General features: G+C 46.8%; 2 protein-coding genes across 2 annotated transcripts; both read right to left on the reverse strand.

Moving 5' to 3' along the window:
* Positions 1–14,491: 14,491 nt before the first annotated feature.
* LOC308163187 (nanos homolog 3-like) lies at positions 14,492–15,891 on the reverse strand. Its single transcript, XM_080550704.1, has 2 exons — positions 15,474–15,891; positions 14,492–15,305 (listed from the first exon to the last, which is right to left on the reverse strand). Exons 1-2 carry the CDS (start codon positions 15,820–15,822, stop codon positions 15,049–15,051), a joined length of 606 nt encoding a protein of 201 aa, XP_080406830.1. The 5' UTR covers positions 15,823–15,891; the 3' UTR covers positions 14,492–15,048.
* A 3,673-nt stretch (positions 15,892–19,564) lies between these two features.
* LOC308163186 (nanos homolog 3-like) lies at positions 19,565–21,092 on the reverse strand. Its single transcript, XM_080550703.1, has 2 exons — positions 20,791–21,092; positions 19,565–20,608 (listed from the first exon to the last, which is right to left on the reverse strand). The coding sequence occupies exons 1-2, from the start codon at positions 21,044–21,046 to the stop codon at positions 20,352–20,354; spliced, it is 513 nt and encodes a 170-aa protein (XP_080406829.1). The 5' UTR covers positions 21,047–21,092; the 3' UTR covers positions 19,565–20,351.
* Between the last annotated feature and the right edge of the window lie 493 nt (positions 21,093–21,585).

Genomic DNA, 21,585 nt, shown 5'->3' on the forward strand with positions numbered 1-21,585 from the left:
GTTGGTGGTGGTGGTCAGCTGCTGGGCTTAGTGCCTTAGGTGCAGAACCGCTGTGGTTGAGGGGCCGCGGCCTGTATGATGGTCTGGGTGTTCCAGTGCAGAATCAGATTGTGGTCAGTATGAGAATTACACAAGAGTTGGAGATCTTTGAGTAAAAGATCATTGCTAACGGGCAGTGTATAAATTACAATGTTCACACACACCATGCACTAATAACAGCAAAAACTCACCCATTTTGCGACATCCTCCCACAAGGTGGACCAGTAGTACGACGCCATCACCTTCTCCAGCGTTCGGCGTCTCCCTGGATGACCCCCAGTCCCATGGTTGTCGTGGCACTCCTTCAGATCAAATCAAACTTCATTTGTATAGCCCATTTCTCACAAAAATGTGACACAATGTGCTTCACAGAGAGCAAAGAAGATAAAACAACAATATAACAGATGAAACAACAATAAAGACAGACATTTAAAAGGGGAGATTGAATAAGTAGGTTTTGAGGTCTCCAACAATGATAATCTTGTCATAATTGGGAAAGATGATGGACAAGAACTCAAGTCAGATAAGAAAGTTACCATCAGGACATCACGAACTCCATCTTTGTTGCACACCACCAAGCGAAGTTTGTCCTTGCACTTATAGTACAACTCCTCACCTGATGCAGCACAAAAATACAGCATTCATTTAGAAGTGCAAATATAAAGCCACTGGAAACAGGTTTTATGCACACAATAGTTAGCAGATGCTTAATGAGACACTCAATTTTTATATAGGCCTATGCATTTTCGCCATTTCAAGCAGTGGCTTCAAGAGTGGCTATAACATAGTTATTCACACTGACTTACCTTTCATCAAGTAATTCTTGGACGCCTTTCGAATCCTTGATTTAAGGTTTCCAACCTTGGGCATGCCAGGAGGATACATATCATGCATCAAGTAAAACTTGAGTGCTGTATCAAACTCCATCTCTGTCACCTGTCTCTCTCTCACCTAAACTCTCTCTCTCTCACCTAAACTCTCTCTCGTCGCTCTCTGTCTCTCTCTGTCGCGTGCAACATCCGCGCGCAACATCAATGTATCTTAAGGTAGCTACAGAGATTAGATCTATAAACAGCCAAAATTACTGATGGGTAAAAATGGCGGTCATCATGTGATCGTACGTCATCGTCGTCAGCGAATCATAGCGCTACCTATGGCCGGAAAGGGCAGGACCTATGGCCGGAACCGGAAAAGTGGGAAAATATGACCGGATGGGAACCTACACCGACATGAGTTTTTGGCACGGGGGGGGAGGAGCTGTAAGAGACTATAAAAACTGTAACATCTGTACAGTTTGCCCTTTCGCCAATTGCTGCACTTGTTGCTTTTTGTGTGTCTCCAGCCTTTCCACAGCCTAGCCTTAGCATTTATAGCCTTTTTACAGTATAGTTGTCATTATATAGTGTATTATATAGTTATATAGTGTAGTATATAGTATATTATTTATATAATATATAGCCTAGCCTTATAGCCTAGCCTTTATCATATCATATCATAGCTAGTATCATAGCCTTTATATATTATCATTATATAGTATAGTTATATAGTGTAGTATATAGTATATACTATAGTATTTAGTATCATAGCCTAGCCTTATTATATCATAGCATAGCATAGCCTAGCATTAAAAATGTCGACATGGGCAGATTTGCTGCGGGCAGGCAGCTAATGCCATGGAAGAGACTAGTCTCCCTCCCGCATCACACCCTGCTCCCGCTCCCCTAGCACCTCCAGCCCCACACCCTGCTCCCGCTCTCCTAGCACCTCCAGCCCCACACCCTGCTCCCGCTCCCCGAGCACCTCCAGCCCCACACCCTGCTCCCGCTCCCCGAGCACCTCCAGCCCCACACCCTGCTCCCGCTCCCCGAGCACCTCCAGCCCCACACCCTGCTCCCGCTCCCCTAGCACCTCCAGCCCCACACCCTGCTCTTAGAACAATTATGATAACCATCGTAATATCTTAGTTTAATGTCATTTCAATGCATCATAGAACTTTTATTTACAACAAGCATAACAACAAAAAGATCGCTATTATGCCGCTTTGAGCTTTGAGCTCCGTTTAATTCCTAACCGGAAGAGGCACAGCACAGGGGCATAGAAAACACACTGCCACCTAGCGATGTGACGGTGTAATTGCAGCGCGGCCTACGCAGAAGTGTAAAGTGCGAGACCCCTTACGTAGAATATGTAAGCTACGCACGTAAATTCGACGCAGAACTTTAAATCGGCCTTTAGTTAGGGACGTGGGCTGATTAGGAGTGTGGCCCAGCTGCTCCCGTGTGACGGGAGTGTTTGGCCAGCCGCCGCACTCTCAACGTATTCCTGCGCCGCCGAGGGTCTTCCCCTAGACAACGACTCACCCGCTACAGTCACTTCGGACGGTCGCAGTTAACTGCTCCGATCCCAGGGGGGGGTCTTGGAAAACCGGCAAGTTATGTGCCATTTTAATCTCTTTATACATGTTTGTTGTTTTGTCTAGGCCTATGAACTGTTAATAATATACAATTTTGTACCTGTATTTTAATTACAGCGGGTTGTCGGCTAGGACCGACAAGGGGTTGGGCACAAGCCAAGTAATTAGTCTATAGTAATTTATGTTGAATCCCTCATCCACGCCTTCATCTCCTCCCGCCTCGACTACTGCAACTCCCTACTCACCGGCATCACCTCCCGCTCCCTCCATAGACTCCAGATGGTCCAAAACTCTGCTGCACGCCTCCTCTCAAACACCCGCTCCCGTGACCACATCACTCCTGTCCTCCACTCTCTCCACTGGCTCCCCATTAAAGAACGTATACAATTCAAAGTCCTCATCCTCACATATAAAGCCCTCCATAGCCTGGCCCCCCCTTACCTGACTGACCTCCTTCTCCCCCACCGCCCTACCCGTACCCTCCGATCCTCATCCATTGTTCCCCTCACTGTCCCACCCTCAAAACTCAAAGGCTTCGGTCACCGTGCCTTTTCACGAGCCGCACCCCGCCTCTGGAACTCTCTCCCTCAACCACTCAGAGACTCACCCTCACTCCTCACTTTTAAATCCCACCTCAAAACCTACCTGTTCTCCCATGCCTACAGCCTCCCCTACCCCTAGCCATCTCCCCCATCCCTGCCACCCCCGCCCCCCCTGGACATGCATACAACCTCCCCTACCCCTAACCATCTCCCCTAACCCTGCCACCCCCCTCCCCCCATGGACATGCATACAACCTCCCCTTCCCCGTTCGTTAACTCTGTGTTCTATGTGCTCATGTTATCTGTTGCTTGTTGTTTCTGTGTTTTCCGTTTTTCCCATATTGTCAGCGTCTTTGAGCCTCGGAAAAGCGCTATATAAATCTAATGAATTATTATTATTATTATTATTATTATTATGTGTGTGATCACTGGGTCCTGTGTTGACCACCTTATGCGTGCGTGAATCATTGTGTGGCGTGCCGTGGCTCTAGAAAGCGTGTGCTCTAATGTGTGACTTAAAGCGTGTGCTCTAATGTGTGACTTAAAGCGTGTTCTCTAATGTGTGGCTTTAAGCGTGTTCTCTAATGTGTGGCTTTAATTAACCTCATAGGAGCCAACGGACCCCGATGGGCATCCGAAGTGATATAAAGAGTTTACCTCGATCAATTCTCTTCATCGATATCACATTTTTTTCACAACTTTGCATGCTATACGATGCCACCATTTTTTTCCAGAGACGGTAAACACGGCCTAAGTCACATCCAGTTTTCTCCAACTGGAGAATGTGTCATATCCGGTTTCAACGCCGAATTTCCATACCATTGGTCGGCCAACCCAACCCCCCCCCCCCCCAAAAAAAAGAAAAGAAATCTGATACATGAGAAAGGTCAAAGGTCAAAGATGGTGCCAACATATCTCCAAATGGCCTAAACATATAGGTGTCCGCCTAAACATACCTGTACTAAAACAGGTACAAAGTTGCATTTGCTCACATTACTAGCATCGACTTTGGCACAAGTACTAATAAGACCCTGGAGTACTGATTCCTAGATGATTTGGGCTTCGTTATCAGGTTTCCAAGGTGATATTCACTGTAAAAGCTGTTGTTTTTTTAGGCGGAGACTGAATTTGAGATGTTTTATAATGTTCTAGCTCTATTTGCTCTGACACAGTAACATAGATTTTGATTCTGACACTTCTACAGCCACCCCACAGGTGTTAGCTTTCATTTGATAACAATATCATTATGAAGGCCCTTGTGATTGTGGAGATATTCTATATTCACTGTGGGCATGTCATTTCGAGCAGAAAACCAGAAAAATGAGGTGGATAAGATGAGGTGCGTGTTCTCTAATGTGTGGCTTTATGAAGCATAACTCACTATACCTATGGCCTATGAGATAGGGGGAGTGCCTGAGTCTAGTAACTTGGGTGTGAGGCTGTGTTCGGAATAGCGTACTAGTGTTACTGTTCGCTAGCTGTGTTTGTAAATTCGCCCTGGAAATATGATCAGCACTCATGGAATGCCTCTTGTCCAATCAAATTACCTGGTCCCTTTATGACGTTGCACCCAGTGTGTGCTCCGGCGCTCTCAGAGCGATTTTAACTTCTCCCGTCATCCAGGACACCTTGTGCATAGTCTACCCACAAATAGAGTGCTTATAATAAAGTTCCATGAACAAGAGTGCTCCAGGCACAGGCATATGGATGCTTAGGGTCATGGTCCTCTTGCTCACGGCCATACTAGCCTGAATACGCCCGATCTCGTCCGACCTCGGAAGCTAAGCAGGGTTGGTGCTGTAAGCTTTTCGTTCCTCCGCGTTACCGAGGACAGGGGGCGTGCAGCGGCCGAGGAGAGTGCACTCTTTCCGGATAGACATTTATGCATGCTCTCGGGGTTCGAAACATAACTTCCCGGGGTGCCAGTGGGTTGGTTGATGGCTCAAAATGACCGTATAGCGATGGTGGAGTTAGCAAAGTAGTAGCCTATTGTGTTTTTACCACCTTCCTAGCCGGTGTTATTCACGGACAAATACGGTGCCCGGGGCACACTCTTCGCGGGTTAATAACGTCGCTTTACCGGGGCTTACGGTGAAAATTCAAATGTGTCCGGACAGGGGAGAGGGGCGGGATCGTAAATCACTTTGAATGGAGTCGATTGGAGACACCCATCGATGTCGACACTGCTCGGAGTGAATTTAAGCATTTGACGCATGTTGAACTCCCTGTTCATTGAGTTAGAGTTAGTTCATTGAGATTGAGATTGAGATTGATTGAGATTGAGATAACGTTTATTGCCACTATGCGTTACACATATAGGAATTTGCTTCGTCACCACAGCAAGTGCGTTTATACTTTTTTCACATATCAAAAAACAGGACAACACAACAACAACACAGGACAGACAACAGTGCATTGGATAGTGCGGTATAAAGTAAAGTGCAGTGCAGAGTTTTTTTTTTTTTACAGAGTCCAGTTCAGTCCTGGGCAGACTTGGGGGCGGGGGGGGGGGGGAAGCCAGAGTCATTTAACAGCCTGGCGGCTGAGGGGTAGAAGCTGAGCCTGTGGCGGGCCTTAAGTGCCTTAGGCAGCCGCAACCTTCTTCCAGAGGGAAGCAGGGTGAGGAGGCCGTGGCCGGGGTGGAAGGGGTCAGCCATGATCTTCCTTGCCCTCCTCAGAGCCCTGGTGTCATGCAGGGAGTTGAGGGAGGGCAAGGGGTTGAGTTAGTTAATGAGATTTCATGCATTTCAAGTGGCATATTTGTAATCATGACGATGTAGTCATGTCTAAGAATGCATTTCACCATAATGTTAATGTTAATTATTGTTAATACATGTTAATTCCCAGTATAGTGAAAATACCACCGCTCCTCCGTGATCAGACTTAGCTGGGGTGCTGCAGCTGAAGAGTATCAAATAGAGTGCAAAAAAGCAGAATCTGCACACTCAAATATGTGCGAAAAACGTGTTTATTGCAAGCTTTCGGTCCCCAGGCTATCGGACAATGTAAACAAAAGCTGTATGACAAGTTTGTATGACACAGTTTGACGAGGCTGAAAGCGCACAGGGTTGCCAGATGGGATGACAATTTACAGCCTAAACTTTCTATAACCTCAAAATCAAGTAGCCCATTCGGCGGTAACCCGCCCCATCTGGCAACCCTGGACGCAACTCTGGACGCGAAATGCATTTTGGGAAATAGGAGCCGAGCTAGTGTCCATCAAAACCGACTTAAATTTTACCGGAAATAACTGCTCGCCTACTAAATTTCTCGCATACTCAAATCTCGCATACTGTACAGTTCGAACGTACTACATACTCAAAATCTACGTCATATCTAGTATGAGTAGTATGCTAGTACGCTATTCCGAACACAGCCTCACTCTATTGGTTTAATTGATTAATCAGCTGTGCACTATGTGTTCCAACAGTTTACCGCACAGCTGATTAATCAATTAAACCAATAGAGTGAGACAGGATATGTTCATGCAAGGTGCCTTTCAGGAAGTAGTGGAGATTGTTCACCTAGCCTATTGTTACAAACTCGATTTCTCACATTCCTCTCCTCCATTCCTCCACTCGCCTCCTACTCGAAATAATAATAATATACTAATAATAACTTTTATTTGTATAGCGCTTTTCCTGCAAACGTTGCAGTTCAAAGTGCTCCGATCATTATATAATCATCATTTAATTATTTAGTCATTTAAAGGCAATATTAAAAAGATGGGATTTTAGTCTTGACTTGAACATAGGATGAGAGGATGGAGGGCGTGAGGAATCGGGTTTCTAAACAATTTGAGAAAGGGCCGTAGAATTAATCTTCCTCCTCTACTGTGCTAAGGACCCTGAGGAAACAGCCATGAGCACTTCAGCCACTTCACCTCCCAGCTCCGAGGACCCCTCCTCCCCCCCTCTGGTAGGCTTTCCCAACGAACCACCTGAGGAGGAGCGGGCAGCGGAAGACACCACTGCGCCCAGGCCACGGGGGTGTCCAGAGGAGGAAAACTTGGTTGTTACCGGCCCTGGCGGAGAACATACCGTTGGCGAGGCTCTGGAGGGGGCGGACCCAGGGGAGATGGAGCTAACCAATCAGAACGAAGATGATCAGGGCACAGACGGAGAAGAGAACACCGCTACACAGAAGTTCCTCTTTACCCAGGGGGGCGAGGTCGGGATCCAGGATGGGGGCAACCCAAAGATCTATGACGTCGAGGTCGGAGGTCAATGTCGTAGTGAGGAGCCCGAATTGGAGCCTCAGTGTGAGGGGAGAGAGGGAGACGCTAGACGCGAGACCTCCTGCCTCGTTGTCGCTAAGGGTAACGAGTTGAATGGGGTCGTCGTGGAAACAGGGGGTTCTGAGGATGCGCCGGTAGCAAAGAAGAGGAGGAGGATGGGGATGTGTGGCCTGGGAGAGAAGGAGAAGAGGAAGAGGGGGATGTGTGGCTTGGGAGAGAAGGAGAGGATCCGTTGGTTGGAGGGACAGCGGAACAGGAAGTACGTGACGGTAGGGGAGAGTTCAGGGAGAGAGGTCAGGGGTCAACCAGAGGTGCAGGTGCAGGAGAGGGAGGGAGATGACGGCAAGCACAGCGGTGGTGACGACGGCGCCGTCCTGGTGGTCGAGGAGGGAACTGCACAAGGACCTTCATCCTCAGCTCCAGCCCGGCTGTGTCCATCCACCCCAGTGGAGATGGTCACTGACCAGGAGGAGGGGTATGATAATGAGGAGGAGGGGTATGATAATTATTACAAAATATAACGCGAGAGAATAACTGTTCAACATATAATGTAGATATCGGGTTTGTTTATTTATTTATTTTTAAGAATGTTTATTGATTTTCCTCAATACAAAAACAACAACAACAACAACAACTCTGTTATGTCACAGGTCCCAAACAGAACAGCAGGTCCAGGTTACCATGACTACCCCAGAGAGGACCTGTGATACGTCCCCTGTCGATACCAAGAACCCCATCTCACCTGATGGGGGTGAAGCTTGCTCAGGGGCAGAGGCAATGGATCTGGAGGAGTGCTCCACTACCTCCACCCCCACCCCCACCCCCAATACCACTACCCCCACCCCCACCCCAAATACCACTACCTCCACTACTACTACTACTACCACACTATGTGCAATATGACAACCCTAGTCGTCTATCTGTACAGTATAGTATAGTGGATAGTGTACATAGCCTTTATTTATGTTAACCTGCTCCTTTCCCTTCTTGTTTTTTTAGTTTTTTTTTCTTTCCTAACACCAGGGGAGCCACCCCTCCTAAATGTAGTTGTTTGGTACCTGTACTGTAGCAATGACAAATAAAGACCATTCCATTCCACCTCCACCCCCACCCTCACTACCACTACCTGCACCCCTACTACCACCACCCCCACTACCTCCACCCCCACTACCACCACTTCCACTACCTCCACCCCCACCCCCACTACCTCCACCACCACTACCTTCACACCCACGCCCAATACCACCACCCCCACTACCTCCACCCCCACCCCCAATACCACCACAACCACTACCTCCACACCCAACCCCAATACCACCACAACCACTACCTCCACCCCCACCCCCAATACTACCACCCCTACTACCACTACCACTACCTCCACCCCCAATACCACCACCCTCACTACCACTACCTCCACCCCCACCCCCAATGCCACCACCCCCACTACCACAACCCCCACCCCCAATACCACCACCCCCACTACCACTACCTCCACCCCCACCACCAATACCACCACCCCCACTACCACAACCCCCACCGCCAATACCACCACCTCCACACCCACCCCCAATACCACTACTACCACTACCTCCACCCCCGCCCCCAATACCACAACCCCCACCCCCAATACCACCACCCCCACCCTCACTACCTCCACCCCCACCCCCACTACCTCCACCCCCACTACCACTACCTCAACCTCCACCCCCACCCCCACTAACACTGCCCCCACCCCCACTACCTCCACACCCACCCCCACTACCACAACCCCCACTTCCACTACCTCCTCTCCAGTGGCTGAGACAGAGGGGCAGAACCAGGGAGGGGTGGGGGTGCAGGGCTCACCCCCCCAGGCAGAGAGGGGGGCTGGGGCCGGGGCTGAGTCCGACCCCCAGGCACTCACCCTGGGCCGTGCTGCTGGGTCAGAGGACCCCCCCCCTGGAGCAGCAGACACACACACAGCCCTGGACACCCAGAGGCCTGCAGGTGATTTTCAGGATCATGTTGTCTGGGGTTTTGTGTTGTTTCAGTATTAAGAATGGAAAATGATCATTACTGTGGATACTCTAATTTATGTATTTATGTATTATGTATATTTATGTATTAATTAATGGATTATATAACATAATTATAATACATATACAGTATATATATATATATAATTAATTATATTATATAATTTAAGTATTATTGTTCTCACTTGGAAGTGACGGATAGGGGTAGGACATGATAAGCTAAGGCTTCATCCTACTCCCTCTCGAACAGTGATACTTTTCGTTATTAGTTATTAGTTTTTTTATTTTTAAATCATGTTCGAAATAAAGAGAGATTCATATGGGTTGGGGTGCATCGCACTTTGAGCTGCAACGTTTACAGGAAAAGTGCTATACAAATACAGGTTATTATTGTTATTATTATTATTGATTCCTCCCATGCCAGTTCTATTTGTAAACGGTCGATGCTGTTTCACTGTAAGGGCAGGTTTCCAGGACACAGATTGAATTAAATCTACTTCTGGACTGTAATTGTCATCAATGAAAGTGTGCTTTACTCAAGGGCACACTATTGTGGTGGTGTTCCCAGGTGGGATTTGAACTCATGGCCTTCTGATCACAAGTCACTATCCACTAGGCCGCCTCTACCCCCCTTAAGGAGGGCTATGATGCCGTTTCAACAAAACATTTAATTCAATTCAGTTCCGTTTTTTTAAGTTCACAACATTGAGCCAACTGAACGTACCTCAGGCTTTAGACTATGCTGTCTGTAATTGATATCAACCTTGGGACCAATAAAGTTTAGTTCGATAAAATTCAGGAGGCAACCGCCAGGGGGAGAGGGGAGAGTCCCCTCCAGAGAGTACCACTCCCCCCCCACCCCTGAAGACCCTGGGCCTGGCTGGGCCGACGCGATTCCAGAGCCTCTGGCGCCACCTAGTGGCTCAGAGGAGAATGACAGCGTGAGTGTGTAGTAGTAAAGTGGGATCTTTTGGACGGCCTTAACCCTTAACTCTCACCTTAACCCTAACTTTAAACATAACCCTAACCTAACCTAACTTAACTTAAATCAACTTCAATGTCAGATGTCAGTCAGGTAGTCCCAAGCACCAAACCTATTTAGCATTTACAGAGATTTGAATCCTTTTTTACTTCACTGTGTGTGTGCTGTACCTACCTCATCCTCATCAAAGTGTGTGTGTGTGTGTGTGTGTGTGTGTGTGTGTGTGTGTGTGTGTGTGTGTGTGTGTGTGTGTGTGTGTGTGTGTGTGTGCGTGCGTGTGTTCTATTTGGTTGTGTTGGTCTTAGTGCGTCACAGGACAGTGGTCTCTGTTGGGTGGTGATGACACCGGTACTGGCCCATGTTCCAACACCCACACGGCCCCCCCAGCCCCCCAGGCCCCCCCGGCCCGGTCCCTCAGAGGCGCTGACCCGCTTGGACCCCCCACTTCCCTGGACGAAGTGTCCGACTCCCAGCTCAACAACCTCACCCTGATGTGAGAGTGAGGAGGAAGGGGTGGGGGGGAGGTAGATGAGGAGGAAGGGGTGGGGGGGAGGTAGGGAAAGGAAGAGCGAGGGAGAGGAGAGGAGGTCTGATACAGAGGAGGGGGGGGGGAGAACTGGAGGAGGGGGAGGAGAACTGGAGGAGGGGGGGAGGGCGAGATAGAAAAGACAGAGTAGAAGTAGAGTGTTTCCTCTGGTAAGCAGGAGGTCACCGGGAGGTTAATGCTTCTGAGAGAGAGGGAGGCGTGTTCCCGCAGTGAAGGGAAAACAACAATGAGGATGCCCTGCGGTTACACTGATCCTAAACCATCTGGATAGGCTAGAAGGTGTCAGAGCCACTGTAATAAACCTCTCAGATAACAGAGAGAGAGGGATTAGCGATCAGTCTTCAGTCAAGACTTTCAGCACCAGAGGATAATATCACAATGTTATGATGTGTATGCTAACAGCTTAAACAGGCTTTTCCAAGGTCATTCGAATTCAGATGCACTATGTTGAGTTCCCCCGCATAAATGACCTTTTGTGTGTGTGTGTGTGTGTGTTTGCGTGCATCTTTCTGTCTGCCTTGTCTGCCTGTCTATCTGCCTACCTGTCTGTCTGCCTACCTGTCTGTCTTGTCTGTCTTGTCTGTCTGCCTGCCTATCCTAACTAGTGAGGAAGAGGAGGAGGAGGAGGAAGCTGGAGGTCTATGTAGTAGTAAAAAACAAGTAAATGTTTACTTTAGGACCTAAAGCAGCTATCAGTGATTTTATGACTAATATAAAGGGAGGGGGTGGAGGGATGTGTTGGGACATGTACTCAGACCCCCTTTCAAGGCCAGTGGTAATGGTGCTAGTGAAGGTGCCAGGCAGTCTCCTGGATATCTGAGCCAACACTACTAGACAAACACTTCTGGACAGAGATCAGGGGGGGCTGATTAACTGGCCTGAACAGTTCAAAAGGTCGTCAAAAGGTCGTCACTGGGCAGAGGAGCCGAGCCGGAGCCAGACAGCAGAGGAGGAGGATGGCAGTGATGGCTACCAGCACACCTGATTCAACTAATCAAGTACAAATCTTAATTGCTTTGTCCTTGATTAGTTGAATCAGGTGTGCTGGTGGTGGAACAGATCAAATATGTGGTGCCCCGAGGAGAGGGTTGGTGTTGACATGAGTGTGCTCTCCAGTCATCCCTATCCCAGTGTGAGTGGGGCATAATTGGTTGATTGACACCAGCTGTGTGACATGAATGATTGAGCCAGCTGATCCTATATATGTGACCATTCCCACAATAAAAGTTGCTTCCTTGATAACATGAACCCTGTCTGACAGCGTATGTTTCCTCCGTTCAGTGTGTAGTCCGATCGTTATGGTCTTAGCCAATACGCAATAACCAACGTTTAACAGGTTATGGGCCCAGAGTGCTACCATGGCGAGACAATCGGAAAGAAGTTCGCGTTGGTCTCGACTAGCGTTTGACGGAGATGAGGAAAGGTACGAACTGTGGGAAACAAAGTTCATGGGCCATCTCCGGCTACAGAAACTGAAAGACACTCTCAAAACAGACCTTCCCTTAACAGCTTCGGCTCAGGAGTTGAGAGAAGATGAGGAGAAAAATGAAGAGATTTACGCAGAGCTCATTCAGTTTCTAGATGACAAAAGTTTGTCGCTCATAATGCGAGACGCACCAGATGACGGACGAAAAGCCCTAGAGATATTGCGCAATTATTATGCGGGTTCAGGGAAGCCAAGGGTTATAAGTCTCTATACAGAGTTGACCACACTGCAAAAGTCTAAAGGGCTCTGCACACAGCGTGCGATTTCTGTTGCGCGTCAACGTTCCATTTTGAAGTTTGAATGGAAGTCTATGAGAACATCGCATTTACCCACACACGGCCCCGATTTTAATCGCACGGCGAACATTCGATTCCATTCATTTTGAATGGGACAAAGCAGTGCGACAAAACTCGCACGCCGTGTGCTTTGTCCCATTCAAAATGAATGGAATCGAATGTTCGCCGTGCGATTAAAATCGGGGCCGTGTGTGGGTAAATGCGATGTTCTCATAGACTTCCATTCAAACTTCAAAATGGAACGTTGATGCGCAACAGAAATCGCACGCTGTGTGCAGAGCCCTTAACAGTGAAACAGTGACCGACTATATCATTCGTGCAGAAAGGGCAATAACTGCACTGAGGAATGCAGATGAGACTTTGAGTGATAGCCTACTTGTGGCTATGGTATTGAAAGGACTGCCCGAGTCATTTAAACCCTTTGCGATACATGTCACACAGAGTGACGAGACCATGCCTTTTTCTGTGTTTAAAACTGTCGTATATTTCTACTTAAACACACACACATGCATAGATAGTATGATAAGGCTTTGTAACAGTTACATTTACAATTATGGCATTTGGCAGACGCCTTGTTCCAAAGCGGAGCCTTTGGGCCTACAGGCATGCTCTCTGAGGGGGTCTTACGACAGACCACATGGTCGAGCACACACACACACACACACACACACACTGATCATTAACAGATGTCTCCCCTTGTCCAGCTACAAGGCACTGGTAGATATTTGCATAAGAGGGCAGGCATCTAGGTGACTGGGACAAAAAGGGAAGACAGGGGGAGGGAGGTTCTCTTTCCAGCCCAGGCCAGCGGAGAACAGACATGTATGTATGTATGTAACTTGGATTAAATCGTCTTAAACTCAATAACTGTTCTTTGATTCATAACCAACAATAATTAACATCATAAGTGGAAAGAGAACCTCCCTCCCCCTGTCTTCCCTTTTTGTCCCAGTCACCTAGATGCCTGCCCTCTTATGCAAATATCTACCAGTGGCTTGTAGCTGGACAAGGGGAGACATCTGTTAATGATCAGTGTGTGTGTGTGTGTTTGCCCAACCTTGCACAAGGGGAGAGGCCAAAGTGTGTTTGTGTGTGTGCTCGACCATGTGGTCTGTCGTAAGACCCCCTCAGAGAGCATGCCTGTAGGCCCAAAGGCTCCGCTTTGGAACAAGGCGTCTGCCAAATGCCATAAATGTAAATGTAACTGTTACAAAGCCTTATCATACTATCTATGCATGTGTGTGTGTTTAAGTAGAAATATACGACAAAACTAAGCTCAGGAGTTTTGAGGACAATGAGAAAATGCGCGTAACGGCGTCGGAGGACAATGTTATGCGAGCCCAAGCCCTGTCTGACCGGGGTGCCCAGAACGCCCAAAGCGCACGTAGCCAGAGCGCACAGCGAACAGACATTGTGTGCATTGTGTGAAACACTGCTCTAGTCTATAGAATGATGTAGAAGCCACACACTCTAGTACCAGATGCAGAAGTGTAGATTTTAATTGGCAACGGCTACGGCCAAAACCGTTGTCAATTAAAATATTTTGCATCTGGAACTTGAGTGCGGCGGCTTCTACTTCATTCAACAGTATTCTGCTCCGTCGCCAGCACCTCGACTAAGTTTTCTGCGGTGTGTGTTCTCTTCTTTTTCAATTATACTCTAGTCTATAACAGAAAACGTGAAGGGGGTCAGAATACTTTCCGAAGCCACTGTACATCAGTGGTTGGGCTGCTGTGTTGCTACAAAAGTAATAACGGAGAGAGGACAAGAATATATGAACGCCACAAAGACCCTTATTTTTCATACACACATCCTCACAACACATTGGACTCAGCTGCACTCAGGCTAATTGAGTCTTAATTGGACCGACATTGGAATGTGAGGCATGTTTGGTGATCAATAATTTCAAAACACACAGGATTGACCAATTAAGATATTATTATTGTTCAGACATGAACATACAATTTAAAAGTTTAAAATGTTTGCATTATGGTTTTTGGTTTGGTAGTCATTGGGAAAAGTCTGTTATCCACATAATAAAAAATCACATTGTTATTGGCATTATTGTCGTCATGCATAAATGTACATCTCTAACACGTATCATGACTGTCATCTGGAAAACATTTCTCAAAACAAGTCGACAATTATTATTTTTTAGTAGTCGACTTGTAGCTGTGTGTAAAATAACAAAATAGCAGTCCGAAATAGGCCGACAAACATTCATATTTACATTCACTTCTAAAAGGAAAAACTCAAAACAAAATGTGCTGTTAAGAAAGCAAAGTGCAGAGGCATGCATTTAAAAAACTAAAAACTAAAACCACACTGCAAATAACAATAAGTGACAAAGACACGCACAAAAATAATAAATAAACCAGAAACTCACACGAGTAAAAAGAATAATAATAAAAGCACACGAGTCGGCCTGTTCCAAACTACTAGTAAGTCCACAGTGCGGTGCATCGTTGCACACTTGTCGTCCGCTTCCCTACGGCGACTTGGAGTACACGGAGGTGTAGGCGCTGTCAACCTGGGGACAGAAGCGCTTGGTGTGCGCCTGGGCCCCTGTGGCCCCGCAGAGTGGACAGACGTACTGCCACAAGAAGGGGCAGACCACGTTCCCGTGTTGGTCCTTCAGCCAGTGGTTGGTGAACACCCCCTCGGCCTCCCCGTTGTGGCGGCAGAAACTGCAGAACATGCGAGGCGATCGAGCGCGTCTCCCGGGTCTGTGCGCAGGCCTGCTGCCTGTTAGGGAATGTTGCACTACAGTCATATGTTTTATATATATATATATATATTCTGTTCTAATGTTTACACCTGCGTTCGCCCTGCTCAGGACTTGTTTAATTATTGTCATTTCGCAGAGTCATTTCATTAAAGCAAATGAACAAATGGAATATTGTTCTTATTTACCTGTCTCCCTGGCCGGACCAGAAGAGGCGTCGTCTTTACGCACATGGACATGGCTCTGGGCGCCGCCGCCTCGGGGTCCCTCTCCGGGCCGCTGTGGTAGATGGTTCTCATCCCGCGGCCTCGACGATGATGGTGTAACAATGTCTCCACCGACCGTCGGCGGCTCGGAGGTCAACGTTCTATCCTGCATGATCCCTCGGACAGTCCCCGTTAGCTGCATGTAGTCTCCCCAGGGCTGGAACCCATTATTTTCAGACTTTTTAGTGTCCGTTTGTCTTTCCTGTTGCATGAGATCTAGGAGTCGCAGTTGGAGTTGGAGAATGTCCATCGTCTCAGTTATCGACACCATGGTGTTAGATTAGACCGTACCAGGGGAAAACACGCTCTGCCAGACACGCGTGGGGAGTGCCGCTGCTCGCAGTTTCCAAAGAGGTTTAATAATGCTTAGCGCAACCCCACACCTGACGCCTTTATGGCTGCGTTCGTCAATTCGCTCTGAGGGCACCGGAGCGCACACTGGGGGTCAACTTCATAAAGGGACCAAGTAATTTGATTGGACAAGAGGCATTCCATGAGTGCTGAACAGACAGAGCGTGTTTACGAAACGAACGCACCCTTGATTGTCAACAGCCAATCAGATGGTACCGTGCACCAGCAGTGATAAGGTCGTGCACGGCGCGTGATGCTACCCAATTAGTGAACCCCTCTAGGTTTGGAACATTGAACGAAAGACGAGAGCGAAAGCATTTGGCAAAGACAATTACTTTATTCAACCAAAGCATATTCTATAGGATTGTCGACCAAAAACTTAACATGAGTGCTTGATTTGGACATTATATGAATCTGTTCCATTACTTACAGTGCCTTAACATTGGGGGACTATGTATAGTATACAGTGGCAGCTGGTGATAAAAATGTTGGGTGGGGCACAGGTTATGGGGGCATGCTCCACGGGGAAGAATATCAACTTTAAAATCTGGATTTACAGTCGATTTTAGCATGAGAATATATATATAACTGAATTATTTTTATATATAACTTATTAAAGGGAAAACTGCAAACACAACAAAAATATGATGCACAACAACTGACAAATCAACTGAAATAATCTTTGTTAGCAGAGTAGACCTAATGTTAACAGAATGGACTTAAACCCTTTGTCTATCTGTGCAGCGGTAAGGTGAATAATTCTAGCAGTACTGTCCAGACAGTTGTCTTGTTTAGCCATTCAACTAGGCATTATTTATTAAATGGAGAAAGACATGGAACACAATGCAATTGTGATAATAAATGTGTTCTTTGTTACTTCTTTAATTAAATTAAAGTGTACCTTTCTATTATCATACAATATTTCCTTGAACATGTAAACTCTATAATCATACAGTTGTCTTTCTATTAGTTGTCTCTGTCATACTGAACTGTTTGTTATCATCCTGAACTGTCTCTGTTGCTCACCTCACCTCAGTTCTGTCTCTATTGCCATCCTCTCCTGTTGTCTGTCTCTCTGTTGCTGTCCTGTTGTCTGTCTCTCTGTTGTCTGTCTCTGTTGTCTGTCTCTCTGTTGTCTGTCTCTGTTGTCTGTCTCTGTTGTCTGTCTCTCTGTTGTCTGTCTCTCTGTTGTCTGTCTCTGTTGTCTGTCTCTGTTGTCTGTCTCTCTGTTGTCTGTCTCTCTGTTGTCTGTCTCTGTTGTCTGTCTCTCTGTTGTCTGTCTCTCTGTTGTCTGTCTCTGTTGTCTGTCTCTCTGTTGTCTGTCTCTCTGTTGTCTGTCTCTGTTGTCTGTCTCTGTTGTCTGTCTCTGTTGTCTGTCTCTGTTGTCTGTCTCTCTGTTGTCTGTCTCTCTGTTGTCTGTCTCTGTTGTCTGTCTCTGTTGTCTGTCTCTCTGCTATCTCAACACTAACTAGCTGACTAATCCATCAACAACACTAACTAACTAGCTGACTAATCCATCAACAACACTAACTAACTAGCTGACTAATCCATCAACAACACTAACTAACTAGCTGACTAATCCATCAACAACACTGACCCTATATATATATATATATAGAGAGAGAGAGCCAGACCAGGGTTACTGATCCTAGACAGAGAGAGAGAGACCAGGGTTACTGAGGGAGAGAGACAGACCAGGGTTACTGACCCTGGAGAGAGAGAGAGACAGACCAGAGTTACTGACCCTGGAGAGAGAGAGAGACAGACCAGAGTTACTGACCCTGGAGAGAGAGAGAGAGACAGACCAGAGTTACTGACCCTGGAGAGAGAGAGAGACAGACCAGAGTTACTGACCCTGGAGAGAGAGAGACAGACCAGAGTTACTGACCCTGGAGAGAGAGAGACAGACCAGAGTTACTGACCCTGGAGAGAGAGAGAGTCAGACCAGAGTTACTGACCCTGGAGAGAGAGAGAGACAGACCAGAGTTACTGACCCTGGAGAGAGAGAGAGACAGACCAGAGTTACTGACCCTGGAGAGAGAGAGAGACAGACCAGAGTTACTGACCCTGGAGAGAGAGAGAGACAGATGCACTATGTTGAGTTCCCCCGCATAAATGACCTTTTGTGTGTGTGTGTGTGTGTGTGTGTTTGCGTGCATCTTTCTGTCTGCCTTGTCTGCCTGTCTATCTGCCTACCTGTCTGGTCTGTCTGCCTACCTGTCTGTCTTGTCTGTCTGCCTTGTCTGCCTGTCTATCTGCCTACCTGTCTGTCTGCCTACCTGTCTGTCTTGTCTGTCTGTCTGCCTGCCTATCCTAACTAGTGAGGAAGAGGAGGAGGAAGCTGGAGGTCTATGTAGTAGTAAAAAACAAGTAAATGTTTACTTTAGGACCTAAAGCAGCTATCAGTGATTTTATGACTAATATAAAGGGAGGGGGTGGAGGGGGGGAGGGAGGGGGTGGAGGGATGTGTTGGGACATGTACTCAGACCCCCTTTCAAGGCCAGTGGTAATGGTGCTAGTGAAGGTGCCAGGCAGTCTCCTGGATATCTGAGCCAACACTACTAGACAAACACTTCTGGACAGAGATCAGGGGGGGCTGATTAACTGGCCTGAACAGTTCAAAAGGTCGTCAAAAGGTCGTCACTGGGCAGAGGAGCCGAGCCGGAGCCAGACAAGCCGGAGCCAGACAGCAGAGGAGGAGGATGGCAGTGATGGCTACCAGCACACCTGATTCAACTAATCAAGTACAAATCTTAATTGCTTTGTCCTTGATTAGTTGAATCAGGTGTGCTGGTGGAGGAACAGATCAAATATGTGGTGCCCCGAGGAGAGGGTTGGGGAAACACTGCTCTAGTCTATAGAATGATGTAGAAGCCACACACTCTAGTACCAGATGCAGAAGTGTAGATTTTAATTGGCAACGGCCAAAACCGTTGTCAATTAAAATATTTTGCATCTGGAACTTGAGTGCGGCGGCTTCTACTTCATTCAACAGTATTCTGCTCCGTCGCCAGCACCTCGCCTAAGTTTTCTGCGGTGTGTGTTCTCTTCTTTTTCAATTATACTCTAGTCTATAACAGAAAACGTGAAGGGGGTCAGAATACTTTCCGAAGCCACTGTACATCAGTGGTTGGGCTGCTGTGTTGCTATAAGTAATAAAGGAGAGAGGACAAGAATATATGAACGCCACAAAGACCCTTATTTTTCATACACACATCCTCACAACACATTGGACTCAGCTGCACTCAGGCTAATTGAGTCTTAATTGGACCGACATTGGAATGTGAGGCATGTTTGGTGATCAATAATTTCAAAACACACAGGATTGACCAATTAAGATATTATTATTGTTCAGACATGAACATACAATTTAAAAGTTTAAAATGTTTGCATTATGCTTTTTGGTTTGGTAGTCATTGGGAAAAGTCTGTTATCCACATAATAAAAAATCACATTGTTATTGGCATTATTGTCGTCATGCATAAATGTACATCTCTAACATACGGAGCCCCTCTGGGGTCACCTAGGAGAAGAAAAAAAAAAAAGAGTAAACTGTGGCCTCAGATTCATAAACTGTGCGCACAGTTTAGTAAACTGTGGCCTCAGATTCATAAACTGTGCGCACAGTTTAGTAAACTGTGGCCTCAGATTCATAAACTGTGCGCACAGTTTAGTAAACTGTGGCCTCAGATTCATAAACTGAATAAACAAAATGTGCTGTTAAGAAAGCAAAGTGCAGAGGCATGCATTTAAAAAACTAGAAACTAAAACCACACTGCAAATAACAATAAGTGACAAAGACGCGCACAAAAATAATAAATAAACCAGAAACTCACACGAGTAAAAATAATAATAATAAAAGCACACGAATCGGCCTGTTCCAAACTACTAGTAAGTCCACAGTGTTAAATTCTGCCTAGTCCTATACTGTACTCTGACTAACAGAAATGACGATTAACGCATTCTCTCAAGTTGCTTACACTTTTATTATAACTCCGTGTTGACATTCTACATCCAGCTCTCCACATGGCTGTGTCACACTCAACTTCGTCCGTGCAGAAACAAACCTTATGTTTTAATACAATCCTATTGTAACATCCCTTTTCTTTTACTGAACTAAAAGATCCTCTTGTAACATCCCTTTTCTTTTACTGAACTAACAGGGAGCTAAACAGTGAACAGTGAACAACATAAAAATCTTTCAAAACCATTTCTTTTTCTCTCTTTTTTTCCCTTTTCTTCTTCTCTTGCTTACACTTTTATTATAACTCCGTGTTGACATTCTACATCCAGCTCTCCACATGGCTGTGTCACACTCAACTTCGTCCGTGCAGAAACAAACCTTATGTTTTAATACAATCCTATTGTAACATCCCTTTTCTTTTACTGAACTAAAAGATCCTCTTGTAACATTTGCGGTGCATCGTTGCACACTTGTCGTCCGCTTCCCTACGGCGACTTGTAGTACACGGAGGTGTAGGCGCTGTCAACCTGGGGACAGAAGCGCTTGGTGTGCGCCTGGGCCCCTGTGGCCCCGCAGAGTGGACAGACGTACTGCCACAAGAAGGGGCAGACCACGTTCCCGTGTTGGTCCTTGAGCCAGTGGTTGGTGAACACCCCCTCGGCCTCCCCGTTGTGGCGGCAGAAACTGCAGACCTTGCGAGGCGATCCAGCGCGTCTCCCGGGTCTGTGCGCAGGCCTGCTGCCTGTTAGGGAATGTTGCACTACAGTCATATGTTTTATATATATATATATATATATATATATATATATTCTGTTCTAATGTTTACACCTGCGTTCGCCCTGCTCAGGACTTGTTTAATTATTGTCATTTCGCAGAGTCATTTCATTAAAGCAAATGAACAAATGGAATATTGTTCTTATTTACCTGTCTCCCTGGCCGGACCAGAAGAGGCGTCGTCTTTACGCACATGGACATAGCTCTGGGCGCCGCCGCCTCGGGGTCCCTCCGTTCTATCCTGCATGATCTCTTGGACAGCCCCCGTTAGCTGCATGTAGTCTCCCCAAGGCTGGAACCCATTATTTTCAGACTTTTTAGTGTCCGTTTGTCTTTCCTGTTGCATGAGACCTAGGAGTCCCAGTTGGAGTTGGAGAATGTCCATCTCCTCAGTTATCGACACCATGGTGTTAGATTAGACCGTACCAGGGGAAAACACGCTCTGCCAGACACGCGTGGGGAGTGCCGCTGCTCGCAGTTTCCAAAGAGGTTTAATAATGCTTAGCGCACGCCCACACCTGACGCCTTTATGGCTGCGTTCGTCAATTCGCTCTGAGAGCACCGGAGCGCACACTGGGGGTCAACTTCATAAAGGGACCAAGTAATTTGATTGGACAAGAGGCATTCCATGAGTGCTGAACAGACAGAGCGTGTTTACGAAACGAACGCACCCTTGATTGTCAACAGCCAATCAGATGGTACCGTGCACCAGCAGTGATAAGGTCGTGCACGGCGCGTGATGCTACCCAATTAGTGAACCCCTCTAGGTTTGGAACATTGAACGAAAGACGAGAGCGAAAGCATTTGGCAAAGACAATTACTTTATTCAACCAAAGCATATTCTATAGGATTGTCGACCAAAAACTTAACATGAGTGCTTGATTTGGACATTATATGAATCTGTTCCATTGCTTACAGTGCCTTAAAATTGGGGGACTATGTATA

This window comes from Nansenia antarctica (assembly GCF_963989245.1).
Source record: "Nansenia antarctica genome assembly, contig: SUPER_7_unloc_1, whole genome shotgun sequence".
In the NCBI taxonomy this organism is placed as follows: domain Eukaryota; kingdom Metazoa; phylum Chordata; class Actinopteri; order Argentiniformes; family Microstomatidae; genus Nansenia; species Nansenia antarctica.